The 17860-nt window shown below is 35.1% G+C and overlaps 1 protein-coding gene across 2 annotated transcripts; it reads left to right on the top strand.

The window, feature by feature from the left end:
• The first annotated feature begins 391 nt into the window (after positions 1-391).
• On the top strand, positions 392-17138 carry LOC107008407 (histone-lysine N-methyltransferase 2D-like). 2 transcript variants are annotated; one of them, XM_015207434.2, is made up of 13 exons: positions 392-527; positions 603-780; positions 851-900; positions 5268-5360; positions 5439-5527; positions 5968-6046; positions 6261-6343; positions 11825-11900; positions 11982-12381; positions 14100-14180; positions 15342-15422; positions 15561-16200; positions 16535-17138. In XM_015207434.2, the coding sequence occupies exons 2-13, from the start codon at positions 711-713 to the stop codon at positions 16674-16676; spliced, it is 1884 nt and encodes a 627-aa protein (XP_015062920.1). In that variant the 5' UTR covers positions 392-527; positions 603-710; the 3' UTR covers positions 16677-17138. The 2 variants fall into 2 exon arrangements, with proteins under 2 accessions (XP_015062920.1, XP_015062919.1); XM_015207433.2 differs by lacking the exon at positions 392-527 and adding an exon at positions 1691-1763 and having other exon boundaries at positions 693-780; positions 11982-12552.
• Positions 17139-17860: the final 722 nt, after the last annotated feature.

Below are 17860 nucleotides of genomic sequence, written 5' to 3'. Positions count from 1 at the left end.
CTTTGTCTTATGGTTTGTAGTTATTTACTGATGTTATTTTTATACGATCCAGCGTTTTTGGGTGTGGGATTTGGCTATTTTTTGGTATAGCTGGAGGATCTGCTATCTTTCTCTTTATGGATGGACGCGACATTGATTTCTCCGTTTTGTGTTTTGTTGTTTGTTTTTGAATTTCTGACCCAGTTGAGGTGTTTTTGCCTTCATTGTGCAGTCGAAAGATCTGCTTCTGCCGAGATGGGTTCCCAAAGGGTTACAATGGGTTCTTAGGAGATGTGACTAGGCTTGAGGAGTTTCTCAAAGATCCATGGGGTCTTAAGGCCAAACAACCTGCCACATGTCAGGTTAAGGTGCCCAAACTAATCGTTGAGTCGCCCCCACGGGTGCCTGTAGGTAATGGGGATGGTGAGGAGGCAGCTTCTACTGCTTCAGCTCAGACTAAGCGTGTTGCTTTGCAGAAGAAAGCTGATGCTGCTGCATCTAATGTGGGTGAGGATTTCACTGGAGGGTTTCAGTCTGGAGATGTGGAGGTTAGGAACTGCTGTTTTAAATTGTTACACGAAAGTATCCAATCTTTTTATTTACAAATAATTATCTCCCCTCAGGGCTCCACGAAAGATGCTGGTGGAGAAGAACAAGGTCTATCAAATATCAAAGTGCTGTGTAGGCTATGCTTTTCCAGTGAAACCGAAGGAGGTGAAAGAGCAAGGAAGATGATGTCATGCAATTGTTGTGGGAATAAGTATCACCTAAGCTGCCTGAGAACTTGGGGTCAACATAGAGGTACTTTTATAGGCCACAAGATTCGTCAGTTTTTAGTGTTTTGCTTTTGCTAATATGCCCCTTCCTACAGATCTCTTCCATTGGAGTTCATGGACATGTCCCTCTTGCCGGGTTTGTGAGGTAAAACTTTTGATTCTTTTCAATAAAATAATGAAACATATTTGGTTTTGCTTTCTAATAACTTCCCATCATGTGGCAATTATACCATGAGTTCTTTTTTTTTCTTTAATGTCAATAAGAAGGTTAAAGCTAATTCGAAAAAACATTGACTTTTATTACCTAATAAAATGGAAAAATTGAATTTATATGAGATATCAACTGATGTCCCAATTACTTTGCTATCCTTGTGTAAAAAACTGAGGTTTTCATATTTACGAATTTTAGGTTCTAATCTGTTGCCTAACCCTATGAGAGGTCACCCATGTCAGTTTTGACACACAAATCTTGGTAAGGTACACTGATAAAAAAAGAGGATCCTGACTAAGATCGCTGTCTTAACTATAGAAATAGGTGTTTTCAACTTCTTTGCGTCTGCATGGACAGTCAATTCAGAAACAATGATATTGCTTTTAAGTCAATGCTTTTAAATGGATCTCTCCATATGTTTATGGTGTACGATAGTCAAAGGAGATGGTAAAACAGGTAGAGTTTGACCCATGGCCCCACTTATACGCAAAACCCATAAGTCACCAATCATACACTTGCCATATCAACTACCTTTTGTCCTGTAAGAAACAGGGAATACTACTTTCCACTAGATCAAGTGGACCCAACTCTAATATGCACCATGTCGAAACCAAATAAGCTGCAAGCTATCATAGCTTATAATGATAAACCCATGTTGAAGCCCCGATCCCTGGTTGTAAGAAGTTTTTAAATGACAGTTGGTGTTTTCTTGTCTTGGTAACAGAGTTATGGTGGAAGGCGTCGAAGTGCTCACAAGCTGGTGAAGGCACCACAGTTTTGAAAAGAAGTTATTTAATGTGAAATAAGTCACTATAGTTCCATCCCTTTTATGTTTTTTCTTTTTATGGTGTAAATTTATCATGTTAAGTTTGCAAGGTGTTACTGAATCAGATTAGGTTTTCTTCTTGGTTTTTGTTTCCTTCTCTGTTTCTCCAGCTTGCTTTTCAGTCTTTTGTGCTTTTGTAGTTGTGTTCTTTGGCGACTTCAATTTTTTTTTTTGAGCAAAACTTCGATTTTAGTTTTTGTTTCACATTAAATCTTCAGATTGTTTGGAATGAGGTAGTTTAATCCATATAACCAATGTTTAACCAAACTAAATCAAACAAAGGTTAACCAACTATCCGTTAACCTTAATCCCTTCCTTTGTTACTCCCTCTGTGGTACCACGAGACTTGCATCTAGGTTTACTATGGAGGTTTCTTGGGGGCAAAGAAAAATAGCCTTATAGGTTCGAATATTGGTAGGATTTGAGCAGTACTTTGAAAATGCCAAAAAACAATAAGGTCTTTATAGTTTTAATCAAAAGCAATAAGCAGCACATGAATTGTGTACTTCTATGATCAAGTAGAGAGTAGCATTATTATTTTCAGTACCTATTATACAATAATGACAATATGTAGATTCTATACCTAAAATGAAATAGAATGAAAATAAATTTGAACGAGGTCACAAAATAATGTTGGTCAATAGCAACATTGATTTTAGATTCTCAATCAATTGATTGTAAAACTAATTATTTTGCAGCATTTAATTTCATATTAAATAGCTTTTGTAACTATTCATAGAATTGAAAGAGAAGCTTAAAATCAGCAGTAGTTTAAGATGGGGACTTGCATAGAAAGAAAGTGTCATCTTTTAAAAAGAACAGAAAAAGAAATTTTAAGGAAATACAAAATCATAGCCTTACTACATACAAAAGTCAATCCGATTGATTATTTAGATGTTTGGAAGTGGGGTTTGGAAATAATGGAATGTTCTCCGTGAGGTCGTTTTATAAGAAACTATTGGTTAGGGAGGATACGTCTTTTCCATGTTATGGAATATGGATCTCAAGGGGGCCGAGGATGGGGTGCGTTGTCTTCGTTAGTTAGTGTTACATATGTAAAGAGGCAGGTGAAGATGTGGATCATCTTCTCTTACATTGCGGGCTAACCATGAGGCTATGGTGGGATAAATGTTGGATGGTTAGGCACTCGGTGAGCATGGCCAAAGACGGTGAAAATTTGATGTTTAGTTGGAAGAGAGGAGAAGGAAAAGAAGACGAAGGTCTTAGAACGTGGTTCCACTTGCTTTAATATGGGTACTTTGTGGAGAGAGGGAAATGAGAGATCTTTTGAAGTTGTGGAGTCGAGTTTCTCTCCATCAAGGAGTAGTTTGAGTTCCCTTATTTTCTTTTGGTGTGAACAAAAAATCCCTTGTTTTATACTTTCTCAGTTTCATTTTATATGATTTAGTTTGAGTCGACCCGGAGTTCAATAATGAAAGGAAGACTTCTGAAAATTGTGGTCTAAAATAAGTAAAAAATATTTGTGACTTAAATCGTTTAATACGCATTTTAAAGTTATGTTGTTACTTAATATAGAGGCATGTCATTCTTTCTGAGACTGATTAAAAGGGAAAGTAAATCATATAAACTGAGACAGAGGAAGTAGTGGGTTGAGTTAGTAGAGAATCCTATCCTTTAGTAGCTTTTTTATCCTTTGATATATTCCTTGTATATTGCAAACTTGGCCATTTTTATGAATGAAAGTATGTTAACTAGATTAAAATAATACAAAAAAGCAATAATAGAAGTAGAAGCTTTAAAACTTGAAACAAAAAGACAAACATGTCAAACAACACTTAATTGTAGAGAGTAATCCTAGTACCCATATATCCAAAAAAGAATAAAATAAACCTACTCTTTTTGCTCCCTTATTCCTATCTTTTCTATATTTTGAAGTTTTCAAATAATATTCCGTGCTTCGTTGAAAAAAAATTCTCTCATCTTGCTGTACCAAGTTTTTCCAAAGCCTGTACATCATAGGTGCCGCAATAACCCCAAACTTGGCATCACTAGCTTGTATTGAAACTGGATTTGGGGATGTGAAGGGTTTTCAACATATTGAACGAAGAAGTGGTAGAAGTTGTCAAAGGATGGTGCTCGTGGAATTGTTAATTTACTGTTAGAGTGATTGCAATAACTGGATTGAAGGTGTTGCATAGGGGTGGGCATAAGTACCAAAAAATCAAATCGAACTGAGAAACTTCGATTTTTCGGTGGAGGTTTCTTTTTCTCGAAACTTCGGTTCTTCGGTTCGGAGTTCGGTGTAAGGGTCTCGAAACTACGGTGCACCGGAGAACCGAAGTGTCATTAAACAAATTTTAAAATATTTATTATATTACTTAATTTTTAACTTTACTTGGCTCATTTCAATTTTTATATTTAGAGCCTAAACTTAAATAACAAAAATCTAAATAACCAAAAAGTAAACCCTAAAGGCCTAAAGTCAACTAAAAAAAACTCAATTTAATTCAAGTTTGAGCCGCAACGTGGTGTTTCTAATTTCTACTTTTATGATTTTATCATTTTATCATTTTATGTTGTTACTTTGAAGTTTGAACAACAAATTCATGTTCTTACCTTTTATTTTTAGGCCGTTAGTTGTTACTTTGAAGTTTGAAGTGAACATCAATTGTTACTTTATTATATTCTCTCTTTATTTTTATTCACATCGAAAAACCGATTGATAAACACCGAATAAATAACGAACTGAAGTAGAAAAAACCGAACCAAACCGATCTAGTTTGGTTACAAATATGGTGCACACTTTTCTAAAGCCGAATACCGAAGAACCGAACCGAAATTTGATTATACCGAACCGAACGCCCTCCCCTAGTGTTGTATGTGTTGCATGGGCAGGAAATGAGTTTATTGGTTGGGTATAGTGGTATTTTATCAGGATGTGGGAATGGTTTGGAGGGAAGGGGTGGTAGAGAGTGGAAGATGCCAATACAATATTTAAGGACTAGATTTGCTCTCACAAAGACTGGAGTTTATGTGCTGATGAGATATACACAAGTGAATGGAGTTTAACCTATTTTCTTTCTTTTCTATTTGAGTGGCTCATGGTCAAGGATGTTAATGATAATGGCTTTTTATATGCTCCTGTTAAATTGCACGGTGGGTTGCTAATCTATTTGAGGCAGCATCATATGAAGCGCAGTTTCTACTCAAATAATGATTATCAAACATATTAACTCGTAAAAATCTCTTCAAGTATGAAATATCTTTAAAAAAAACTATTGGAAGTGTCCCTATCGAGTAGTCATAAATAAAAGTATTGGCCGCTTTTTGTTTGTTCTAATCTTTTGCTAAAACAACTTTTCTGTTTGATAAATGGACATCCGTTCTGCATCATACTCTAGTGGTTATTGCATTTTTAGCTAAGCGATGTCTATGTTATTGTTCAACTCATGTTCTTATGCATACTATATTGTTCGTATATGCTTACGGTATGTATGCTCCCTTTTTGGTGTAGGGCTGTCAAACAACTGGAGATCCAAACAAGTTCATGTTTTGCAAAAGGTGTGATGCAGCTTATCACTGTTACTGTATGCAGCCTCCACTCAAGGTGGATTATCGTGTCTTACTCTTCCCGTTCTGTATAATAATAAAACTAGATTGTACTTATTGTTTTCGGGATGTGCAGAAAGTTAGCAGTGGGCCTTATTTGTGCCCCAAACACACAAAGTGTCACAGCTGTTGTTCTAATGTTCCAGGAAATGGACTGAGGGCGAGGTATGTTGTATGGGGCCATGAACAGCTAGTGGAAATTCTCTTGGATTCAAGTTTTGCTGTAAATATTAATTGAACAGTCCAATTAACTCCATTTTAGTTGAACTGCTTATTCATGTACTTCTCCATGTCTTTTTCTCTGTATCTTCACAGAGGAACATCATGTAGGAGTTCAATTTACGTTATATATTGTGATAAGGGCTATGAAAGCAGTTTAAATAAGTTCTCTAGTTTTGGGCTTTCCCGTAGCACAGTTAATTTTCTGCACTAATATCTTAGTGAGATTTTAAATTACAAATTATTGCAATAGTGGCATCCGATAATGTTGTGTGCTGCATGTGATACATGAAAATCATTTTAAGGCATTGCATATCCTATGAAAATCATTAAAGGCCTTGCATATCCTATTGACCCTGAACTATTGATATCTTGGTCTATGGCAGCTGGTATTTAGGATACACTTGTTGTGATGCTTGTGGAAGATTATTCGTGAAGGGAAACTACTGTCAAGTTTGTTTGAAGGTTAGATATTTTGGCCGTTATTATTACTTGAGCTTCTCTTTGTTTAATCTTACAATGAAGTTCTTTGTGGTATGGTGGTTTATTAATGTGAAGTTTCTAATTTGTCGGCTATAATTACTGGATGGCTTTCATTGCCTTTCCAATGAAACCAATTGTTTTCTTCCGATAGGTCTACGGGGAACGCAATTAATCTTTTTTTATATATATACTATAGGTTTATAGAGATTCTGATACAACACCTATGGTTTGCTGTGACATTTGCGAGCGCTGGGTGCACACCCAATGTGATGATATCAGGTTTACCTTAATTATTGCTTTAAGATTATTAATTTATTGGTTTTGCTTTCGCGCCTATCTTATGAAGTGCAATTTTATTTGTTAACACGGGGCTAATGTGGATGTGCATTAGGTTAGACTTTTCTGTTCTGGAATTATCCGAAATTTATTATTGACAGCTTCCAATACCTTTTGTGGTGCTCTTGCAGCAGATTTTTCTTTGTTAAAATGTGGGAAGTGTTACCAAGAATAGTGTCATCATTCTCCTTCGACTTTGATTGTTAAATTGAATCAGTGAATGTTATTTTGGGCTGCTTCTTATGATGCATTCAGCCTTATTAAGAATTTAAATGTTATATTTTTGGAGATAGAAAGCTGCTCTGCAATTTCGGGCTTCTACTGGTTGTAACTCAAGGTAGATGACATAACTTATACGAGAGAGACTTCGACGAGAATGAAAATTCTTTTTTGTATTATTGACATTGGTATGTTCATGTGATTGTATGAATGATATATGCTTCATGGACTAAGTTTTAGCAGCATGAACGAATGAAAAAGGAAGAAGAAAATTACTGTTTGTTTTTTTTGTAATTTTCTACAACGGCAGTGGAAAATATGGCTAATTTTTGGGAATGAGCTGTGTTAAACTGTCAGATTATTGGTGAACGTCATCAATGGGTAAAATTGAAGATTATAAGGAACAACTTATGATGTCTAAAAGCTGTTTGGCTTTTTTTTTTTTTTTTTGGTGTATCAGAAAACAACCTCCAAGGAAAGTAAAGGGAACTTCCAGCTGTTAAGATTTTCAAAAGATAAAGTTCCCTTCAACCTGTGTCAAAAGGTGACGAGTCTGTTTCGCCGCGAGGCGTTCACCTTTATGAATTGAGGCGTCAATTAATACCAAAAACTTTAAATATTTAATTGTATATATACATATCCAATATCTCAATAGCAGAAACATATTAACAAATATATCAAATCAAAACTAATAGTAGAAAGTAGATTCTAAAAGACTAGAACTTGAATGACTCAATAGTTCATAAGACAATTAACAAGCAATACTAGAACTCTAAAAAAACGGGGACTGCATACTGCTGAGTGCTGACAGAAATAAAAACAGGGCATGAAAGAAGAAGAGGAGGAGAAGAAGAAAAATTGTTGAAAACATACTTGATGAGGTCGCGAAGCAAAGGACTGAAGAAAAAAGAGATTGTGGAGAGAAGTGAAGATCGTGATTTCGAATTTAAGGTCGCGAAGATCGTGATTGCGAATATAAGGTCGCAAAGCTTTACGAGAGGAATAAAAGGAAAAGAGAGTTGTGTTTGTCCAAAACACCAAATAAACCCCAATATTGCCTTTGTAATTATTAAATAAAGCATGTTTTGAAGAAAAAGGTGGTGCTTCTGTCGCCTCACCTATTCTCTCGTTTTTGAGATCACCTCTCCTCGCTAGTAATAGGCGACAAGGCCTCGTTTCGCCTTTCGCCAAAGGTGATAAGGTTCTCGCCTTTCACAAACCATGTCTTCAATCATTTCGGATGTGTATCTTTTTTGAATTCTTTCAATGGGAAGTTTGATTTGTTAAAAGGTGTGTATCACTTTCATCAGTATGTGAGCCGGAGCTTTAGGGTTGTACTCATACAATTAGGGTTTTGCAGCTATAACTTCCACTGTAGGTCCGTGAGTTGATTAGAGTGCTTCATGTAGATTAGCTTTAATGGGCAAGGTAATTGGCTAATCAAGAATTCATTTTCGGAGCTATGTGCCACGGTGGCAGGTTGAACTTAGTATGAGAGGAACTGTTGATTGACACAATTGGTCATCGCGCTTATTTAAAAAGCAAGTGTAAAGATGCTACAGTCATAGTGTTATGACTAAAGACCTCTACCCTTCAATTATTCAAGATTGTGTCCTATTTTGGTAGGAAAAGGATTAGAACTACTTCACATATATGGCAATTGAGTTCATTAAGAAAGGTTAACAGTTGGCAAGGAAAATTGCTATCCCTTGGTGGGTTACCACCCTTTCAAGATCTTGATTAACTAATGACAAATCATTTCAAACGACCACTTTCAATCGGCATTTATGAACATTTCCCTAGTACGATTTGTTGATAATTATGGAGGAATCTAATATTCATGGACTTGCAAATCTCAAGTTAAATAGAATATCCTTTGTTCTAATTTATGTGACATACTTTCCTTTTTAGTTCAATTCGTAATGCATGTCATGTTTTTATAATTGGAAATAATTTAACTTCAATACTTTCCCTCAATCTTTCTTAATATAGCCGCACAAATGGTAGGTTACTCATTTCAAAAGTCTTCCTCTCTTTCTTAATATTTGTGTAAAGTCTAATGGTGCCACAGAAATTGAGACGGATGGAGTAATTATGTTGAGGAAAGAGGGAGTAAGTTTTTGTACGGGAAAGTCACAAGTTTCATCTCGTGGTTGTCCATGAAGTTATTTACACACCTTAACTTCACATGGAATCTAATACGCCCTACTCTTGCTTGAAGTGAAACTAGTACCCCAAAAAGGTGATGTGCCAAAGATAGCTAAGTTGTTCAAGCTCGGGTGTTGATCTAGAGGTTGAATCTTATGATCTAAAATTTATGGTTTGGGGATATGAATCTGTGTATGGATACGGGGGTGCGGGATTCAGCTAAAAATTGTTTCCGATAGATCCTCAATTCAGGTAAAGCAGAATAAATTAGGTATGAAAATAATAGAGAAAAAAGTAGTTATATGATCCTTAATTTATATAAATATTTGTAAAGGTATGAAAATAATGGAGAAAAGAGTAGTTATGTAGTCCTTAATTTATATAAATATTTGTAAGGGAACACGTGGTGGTTCAAAAAAGTCATTTACACAGCTTAGCTCTACAGGTGACGCGATACTCCCTATCTTGATTGAAATGGAACTAAGATCCCCTAAAAGGTGACGTGGCAAAGAAAGTGTTACCAACTTCCTGGAAGTGCGAGAGAAGAAGAGAAACAATATAAATGGTACCAACAATACATTTGTCATCTTCTAATTGGTTGTTTTATAATTAATGAAATTTAATTAATATATTCCTTAAAATATAACAACATACACATTGTTATCTCACAAGTGGGGTATGATAGAGGGTATAGTGTATGCAGTCTTACTCTACCTTATGACGGTAGAGTGATGGATTTCGGCAAACGCTCAGTTCAAGTATAGCATATCAAATCAAATATCAAAGTAATGGAGAAGAAAGTAGTTATATATTCCTTAATTATATATATATTCCTTAATTATATAATATAATTGTTTGTAGGGAAAATTCACAAGTTACATCCCATTGTTTTTAAAAAAAAGCATTTTGATAAAGCACGTATCTTTAATACTTAGCGAAGAAAGATAGTAGAGGATAATGATTTGCACCTTCTGAAATTCCACCTCCACCCATGGAGCATGGAGAGGTTACTTGCAGTTATTAGGAGTTATTTAGTAGTTTCTTATGGTTACTAGAAGTTATCTATCCTTATCCTAAATAGCTATAAAGTAGTTATAGTTATCTATTATGTAATAGGAGATCTAGTAATAAGTAAACAGGTGGTAATATATCTTTTATATGCAAAAAAAGTTGTTCTAAGAGATACGAAATACTTGTCTTTCTTTGTATTTTCTATTACTTTTATCCAGTTAAAGACCTTGGTTTCTATCATTTGTATCAGAGCAGTAAGATCTGCCATGGTTAATACACGAACCAACCCTTTCCACAACGAACCTATCATGTCGACTCCTGATCAGATCGACCAACAATTGACCACTATAGCAATAAAATTGGGAGCCATTGATGCTCTTGTTGTTGCTGATGTGGCTGCATTAAAAGCAAAAAACAAACAAAATCAGGATGGAAAATCGAAAGTATAATTGATGAGAGCGAGGTTGATAGCACTTGGAGGCATTAAGAAATTTATCGACGTTCTTACACAATGATGGAATTTCCCAAGTATGAGGGAAAAGATCCTCGAGGTTTGGATTCTGAAAGTAGAGAAGTATTTTCAAAATTATCGAACACCTAATGATTGCAAGGTTGATGTGACTTCAATATATTTTGAGAGAGATGCATTGGAGCTTTTTGCTTAGATCAACAGTGAAACAACCATTTGTTACTAGGATGAGTTGGCGAAAGTTATGCAAGAAAATTACAGATTAGTTTCAAAAAATTCAGATGAACATTTGTTTAGTATTCAATGGATTGGATCAGTTTTCGAGTATAGGCAGAAATTCGCAAAACGGGTAGCGCGTGAGCAAACTTGGCCAGAATATCGTTTGCTTGGAGTTTTCCTTAGCGGACAAATAAGACCTTCGTGTGGACGTTAGGATTCACAAGCCTTTGTCTGTGTATAAGGCGATGAGTTAGGCGTTAGAATATAAAGGTAAACGAGGACTAAATCAATCCAGTAAGGTACATGTGTGGCCTTCTGGATCAAGACCTTCATCAATTGGGACTTCCTCTCCAGCGGCTTGGTGAAATTAGCAAATGCAACAAAGTTTGTCATAGCCTGTCAATAGAGGTTTCGAACTTCGTTATAGTGCACGATTTCTTCCCTTTTTCCTTTGGTGGCGCAAGCATGGTGTTAGGTATACAATGGCTAGCATCCTTGAATATAATACAAGCCAATTGGAACGAGATGTTCCTTATCTTTCAATTGAATAAGAAAACTTATGAAATACAAGGTGTTCCTCAAAAAACACTCACACTCACGACAGCATTTTTCCAATCAGACCTTGAAGAACTGATGTTGACTAGATATGCTACGTCGAACCTTAAGAATGGCAAATTATAAGCACATAGACCTCTTCTGATGTTGGTGATTCTTCTATTTTACGTCTTTAGTCATATGGCCAAAAATCTTTGTTAGTTGCACATTTTTCCGATTTTCGTCTTGAGGACAAGTCGTCGTTCCGGGAGGGGTATACTGATAAGGCACATATCTTTAATACTTACTTTAGGAGGAAGAAGCGAAGAAAGATAGGAAGTTAATGATTTGCATCTTCTGAAATCCCTGGAGGTTTCACCCATAGAGCATTGAGCGGTTACTTACTGTTATTTAGCTGTTACTTATGGTTACTAGAATTTATCTATCCTTATCCTAATTAGTTCTGAAGTACTTATATTTATCTATTTTATAATATGATATCTAGTAATAATTCGACAAGAGGTGGTAATATATCTTTTATGTGCAAAAAGGGTTGTTACAAGTTAAATGAGATACTTGTCTCTTTTTGTATTTTCTATTGTTCTACGTGATACTTGCGTCTCTTCTTGTATTTTCATATTTGCTTTTATCCAGTAAAATTTTTTTGTTTCTATCACATGTACACACCTTAACTCTAATGTACACCTGTCATTCATGCGATATAAAGCTGTTAACTTATGCGACTTCGATTGTACTTCCACTTGAGCTTTGAGTGAGGAAATCCATTGGATGTTTTAATTTGAAAATGGGTATTTGCTCTGCAGTGATGAAAAATATTTGCAGTTTCAAGTGGATGATTTGCCGTATTCGTGTCCAACATGCCGCGGATATAGTTATAAGGTGTGTTTATGGCATTGATTAATTTCACTAGAAAAGTTATTCGAGAACTCTATCCTGATAATTCTCGTTTGATGTTCTCAGTCGATAAATCTTAGCAATGCTGTTCAGGAGCTTTGGAAGAGGAGAGATGTAGCTGATAGGGATTTAATTGCAAGTTTGAGGGCAGGAGCTGGGTTGCCTGTTGATGATGAAATATTTTCTATTTCACCCTTTTCAGAGGATGAAAATAATGCTCCTCTAGTGAAAAATAAACATAAACAATCCTTAAAGTTATCTCTTAAAGGTATAGTTGACAAATCTCCCCAAATGAGCAAGGAATATGGAAAAGATTCTTGTAAGGAGAAGGGGTTAGCTGGACAAAATGAAGGACATCCTGATGCTCCATCTGGTGGATGTAGTACTGGTGATGTCAAGAATGATGAATTGCAGGCTTATGGGGAAGTGAATAGCTTTTCTTCTCCTGTTGGTAGCTTAACAGAAGGTATATGTTCATTTAATGAGGCAGGGGTCATAAAGCACAAATTTACTGATGAGGTTACTGGAAACATGGGTAAGAGGAAAGTCCAAAGGAATAATAGCAAGCCTCAGTATTTGGATGGGGATGATGTTGGGATTCAAACAAGCATGCCAAAGACCTCCAAGGGGCCAAATGGTTAAAAAAAATCTATATGTCATCATTGGGTTCTTCTTTCTTTCCATTTTCTAACTTGCATGAATCTGTTTTTAAGACTATGGCTTCTCCGTAGAGTTTGATGACTGTAAATATGCTTTTTCTACTTGCTTGCATCACTTATGACACAAAAGCTACGGTTTTCAAAATTGTTATCTCATCCAGACAAAAGGTTGCGCTATTGAGAAACATGATTATAGTTTTCCTTTGTGCATTATTATTTTTTCGAGATTTTCATCTATGATTGGTAAGGAATTCATATATAAGTTGCCTTAGGGCTTTTAGTGGTAAGAGAGCATCGCGTGATATGTGGATTAAGATCATGTCACGGGTGAAACCCTTCTGCCGACAAATATTAAAGTGAAGAAGGGTAGATGGGTGTGCTCATTATCCCACAGTTTTGAACCTTATGTCACTGAACCTCGAGGATTTTTCGGTTATAAAGAAAGGACATATAAGTTGGCTTTGGTAATATCATTAATACTATGATTCTTGGGTTGCTTTTTGTTAGTAGAAGTCATAAGTATCTCCAATATACTTGGTTATATAGAAAGGACATATAAATTGGCTAAGGGATATCTTAAAGTACCGTGGTTCTTGGGTTGCTTTTTGTTAGTACAAGTCAAAAGTATCTTTCATGTTCGTTGTTGTAATGCATTTTCTTCTAAAAGAAATACTTGTATGGATGTAAACTTATGCTGCATATTTCTTCTCTCCTTGGATAATTAGCTGCTTATTTGGCATGTTTGGAATGTGTGCTTTGGTCATCACGTTATCTGATTTTATTTTTTTATTTTTTTATTTTTTTATATCTTTTTGCTTAAGTGGAAATTCTTTTGAACGTAAAGCAATGGGGGATTTTAAGTCACTTTCTCAAAGTTTAACAATACAATGTTAATATTAAGTAAACAATGATAAAAGTGTAAACCAGTGGTTCAAAACGTTTTTCTTTTTATGATCTTGACAAAACTTAAAAGAGTAGCACTGATGCACATCTCACTCAGAGACTTCTTCCCTTTTCTCAAGATGCTGAAACTGCTTTTGATGTGCATAAAACAGAGGAGTTCTCTTTTTATCATTCAGATTCTTTCCTCTGTGTGAGTACTAGCAGCTGAAGAGTTCGAAAGCTGATGATGACCCAGAAAAAAAAAATTAAAATAACCTAAGTGATTAAAGTTCATTCTGCAAATTATTATTATTTTTTGATGTTAACACCCACCCCACACACTGTCGAAATGGATAGGTGGCAATACTTCTGTTGTTTCCTAATTTTTATTTATAATTCGACTTCTGGATGCGCTCTTGCATCTGTTGTTCCCTAAAATTCTTTCAATTCAATATCTAGATTGCTTGATCAAGTCCGCAAAATCTCTTGAGATGGAATAATTAGCTTCAATACTATATACTCCTGTTCTTATATGTAGAATCTCTACTTCTTGGTATAACTCTTGTATATGGGAGAATTTTACGTTAATAAAATTATTTACCTATTTGAAATATATTCTTATATGTACTTCTTTGTGTATCAGGTAATGAGGAGCGGGTTCAGCTGAGAGAGAATGAAAACTCAGAAAGGGATGACACTGCAACTAAGCTTGGTGGTGGAACAGGTAAGACCTGTTGTAACTTGTTTATTTTTTATGTTGGGGACGGTGTAGAAGGTAAGATTGTATTTGTTGGTTTTAGGAGCATATTTTTCATATTCTATTAGTAACTTTTCTTGTGGCTCTCGTTTCTGTGTCAAAAGAAAGTAACTTAATAAAGATAAAGAAAGTTAAGCGCAGAAGCTGCTCATTTCCCTGCCAAAATTGGTGGAAGATTTGCTTCTTCAGGACTTACGTGAAACTTTCTTGTGAAAGTAAAGTAAATGGGGATTTTGAGTCACTTCCTCGAAGTTTCACATAACAATGCTAATCATTTATTAAAAAATGGTAAAAATGTAAGACTTAAAACTTATTCTTTTAATGATCTTGACAAATCTTAAAGGAGTAGCACTTATGTACATCTTACTCACAGACTTCTTCCCTTTTTCTCAGAACGCTGAATTTGATGTCTTAATGGATGCACTCTGGCATAAACCAGAGGGTTCTCTTTATAGAACTCTCTATATATAAATATATATATCTAGTATAATAAAGGTGACATGACATGTATATTTGGTTTTCTTTGGTCTGGGATTGGAAGATCTGTTCTGTACCTGATAAAATTCTCTGATTCTTCTTCTGCTATGGTGTTCCCTCTCTATTTTCTATGCTACATTAGTTGAGATTCTTTTCTCTGTGTGAATACTTGCAGCTGAAGAGTTCAGAAAGCTGCTAATGACCCACTAAAGATTAAAAGTTATATTATCTGTAGTGATTAAAGTTCATGCTGCATATTATTATTGTTTTCTGATGTTAACACTTCCACCCCCACCCATACACACACCCTTGGAAATTTTAGGAAATTTGGTTTAATTTGTAAACTGATATGCTCACTGTCAAAACAGGTAGGTGACTTTTGTTGTTTCCTATTTGTTTTTCTAATTCGATTTCTGGATTCTCTTGTCCATCTGTTGTTCCCTAAAATTGTTTCAATTCAATGTCTAAATTGCTTGTTTAAGGCAGCAAAATCTCATGAGATCAAGTTATTAGCTTCAATACTCTATGCTTGTTCTTATATGGTGTAGATTCTCTACTTTTTGGTATACCTCTTTAGTATGGGAGATTTTCCCAACACTCATAAAATTATTTACCAAAAAATATTCTTAGATATACTTCCTTGTTTATCAGGTAGTGAGGATCTAGTTCAGCTGAGTGAGAATGAGAACACGGAAAGGAATGACACTGCAGATAAACTCGGTGGTGGAAAAGGTAAGACGTGTTGTAAATTGTTTACTTTCTATGTCGGGGGTGGGGAAAGAAGATAATATTGTATTTGTTGCTTTTAGAAGCATACTTTTAGTATTTCATTAATAACTTTTCTTTTGGCTCTCATTTCTGTGTCTGAAGGACATAAGATGAATCATATGGACCAAATAAAGGGTCAAAATCATAGGGGTAAAGAAAGCAACTTAATGAAGATCAAGAAAGTTAGCCCAGAAGGTACTAATTTGCCTGCCGAAGTTGGTGGAAAATTTGCCGATGGATCTGGACCATATCCTCCGCTCAAGACTTTTGATATCTTAGGAAAAAGAAGCAATGATGGTAGTGTTATTACAAGGGCTAGAGTTGAAGCTCATGCTACAAGGGACAATAAATTGACTTCTGTAAAACATGCCGAAGCTGAGCCCGCTTCTTTTGATGACCTGATTGACAAGAAAAATAGCACACCTTCAGTATCAAATTCAGCCAGAAAGGATCCAAAACCTCTCCTAAAGCTCAAGTTCAAGAATCCTTGCCATGAAAGTCCAAATGCCTTGGCTTCTCCAGGAGAGGAGCATAAAAGCGTGGTTAAGGGCCAGAGGTCTAAAAGAAAGAGAGCACCAGCCTTTGGAGAAAAATCATCAACCAGGGCTGATGAAAATTTATCACAGCAGTATGAAGACAATACAATGGATGAGTTTTTGGATGCTAACTGGATACTGCAGAAGTTGGGAAAAGATGCAAAAGGAAAGAGAGTGAAAATTCATCATTCGTCTGATAATACCTGGTAAGCTAATTGCCAAGCTGACTACTATGCATACTTAAAATTTATGCATTTTCAATAAATATGAGTGCTGTAATATTCAGGATTATTAATCATGATAGCAATGTGAAAAAAGCAATCAGTAGAGCAAGTGAATTGCATTTGGACAAGGATATAGTAGGATAAAGAAAAGGAACACATTATCTATAGTTACAATTTTCATTTGAGCTTTTAACTAGCGCAACTCCCTTGCTGGTTCTTATATATTAAAATTGTATAGCACAGCATTCGTATAAATCTGTACCACACTTTCTTTGAGGTTTGCTAGTCTGACCTTTCAATTCATTTTCTTTTCCAGGCATATAGGGACAGTTGTAGAAGTTTTTGAAGGCTCACCTGTTGTGTCTGTTGCTTTTGATGATGGGAAGAAGGAGAACGTGGAACTTGGAAAGCAAGGAATACGTTTTGTATCTCTGAAAAGCAAAAACATTGACTGCTAAATTGGTTATTAGCTGCAGCGTATGTTACAACTCTGAATGCCAAGAGCATGAGCAGCTGCTGTTGATTCCCATGGTGGTTCTTCTTTGGTGGGCTCAAAGGAAGTACTGATCGCTGCAGGTCAAAATTTCAAGGTTACTGCACATTGCATCGTGTGTTTGCTGCAAGTTTGTTTTCATTTTTACCAGACTTACATATAAGGAGTTGGTTGGTTCTGTTTTATTGTTATCTTTCATTTCCTGGTGTACAAATTCTCTTTTCTGGTCACAGGTCGAACACCCTTTTTGGTGGTACTTTGGATTAATCTTGCTGGATTTGCAGTTTTAATGTAAAATAACTACTAGAGATTTGAAGCTCCTACTGGTTGTAACTGAGGGCAGATGACATTATCATACTATAATATACTAATATAGGATAGCCAGTTGAGCTCCGTTTAATAAGAATTGCCTGAAATGTTTCAGATATATTCTATATATAACTTAAAAATATCATCATATAATAGAATCTAGATACCTGACAAAAATGAGCAGTTAGTACTGTTATTTTTTTGTGTTAATTTTAGCAATTTCACAAGGCTTAAATCAAGTTTTTTCTTTTGCATATTCATGTTTTGTTCACGTTTTAACGCTATTTTTGGACACTCTAAATTCATGGATAAACTGTCAAATTTATATTTTGAAAAATAATTATTTGTTTTGAATTGATTATTACAATATCAAAATTCTATAAATATTTTAGATGAATATAAAATTATTGTGCAATTTGATTGCATATGTTCATGAAATTTGAATTGTAGTTCATTTAACTCTAAACAAGTAGTTCGATTTGGATTGATTATTGATTAAAATCAAAATTAAATTAATTTAGTTGGTTTTTAAAATTTTTAAAATCAAACTAAACCAAATGAAAATAAATAACCATCGGTTTGGTTTAGTTTTTTTGGTTTATTCGATTTCAAGTAATAATTTCTTTAAGAGGAAGTACGTATCTCGACAGACATAAACACTTGTACATGAACAATCCACAAAAAAATTATTGTCGGTTCAATTAGCAATTACGCGATTAAGCGATAGTTGAGTTGTCATTATACGAACAAAAGTGATTTAATTAAGAGAAAGTGTCACTATTTCATGTGAAGATTGATATGTGAAGATTAATGAATTTTAATGGACTTAGACTTAGGATT

Source organism: Solanum pennellii, chromosome 1 (genome assembly GCF_001406875.1).
Source record: "Solanum pennellii chromosome 1, SPENNV200".
Lineage (NCBI taxonomy): Eukaryota > Viridiplantae > Streptophyta > Magnoliopsida > Solanales > Solanaceae > Solanum > Solanum pennellii.
Note: the sequence above shows the minus strand (reverse complement) of the source record. Positions and strands in the feature narration are given on the sequence as shown.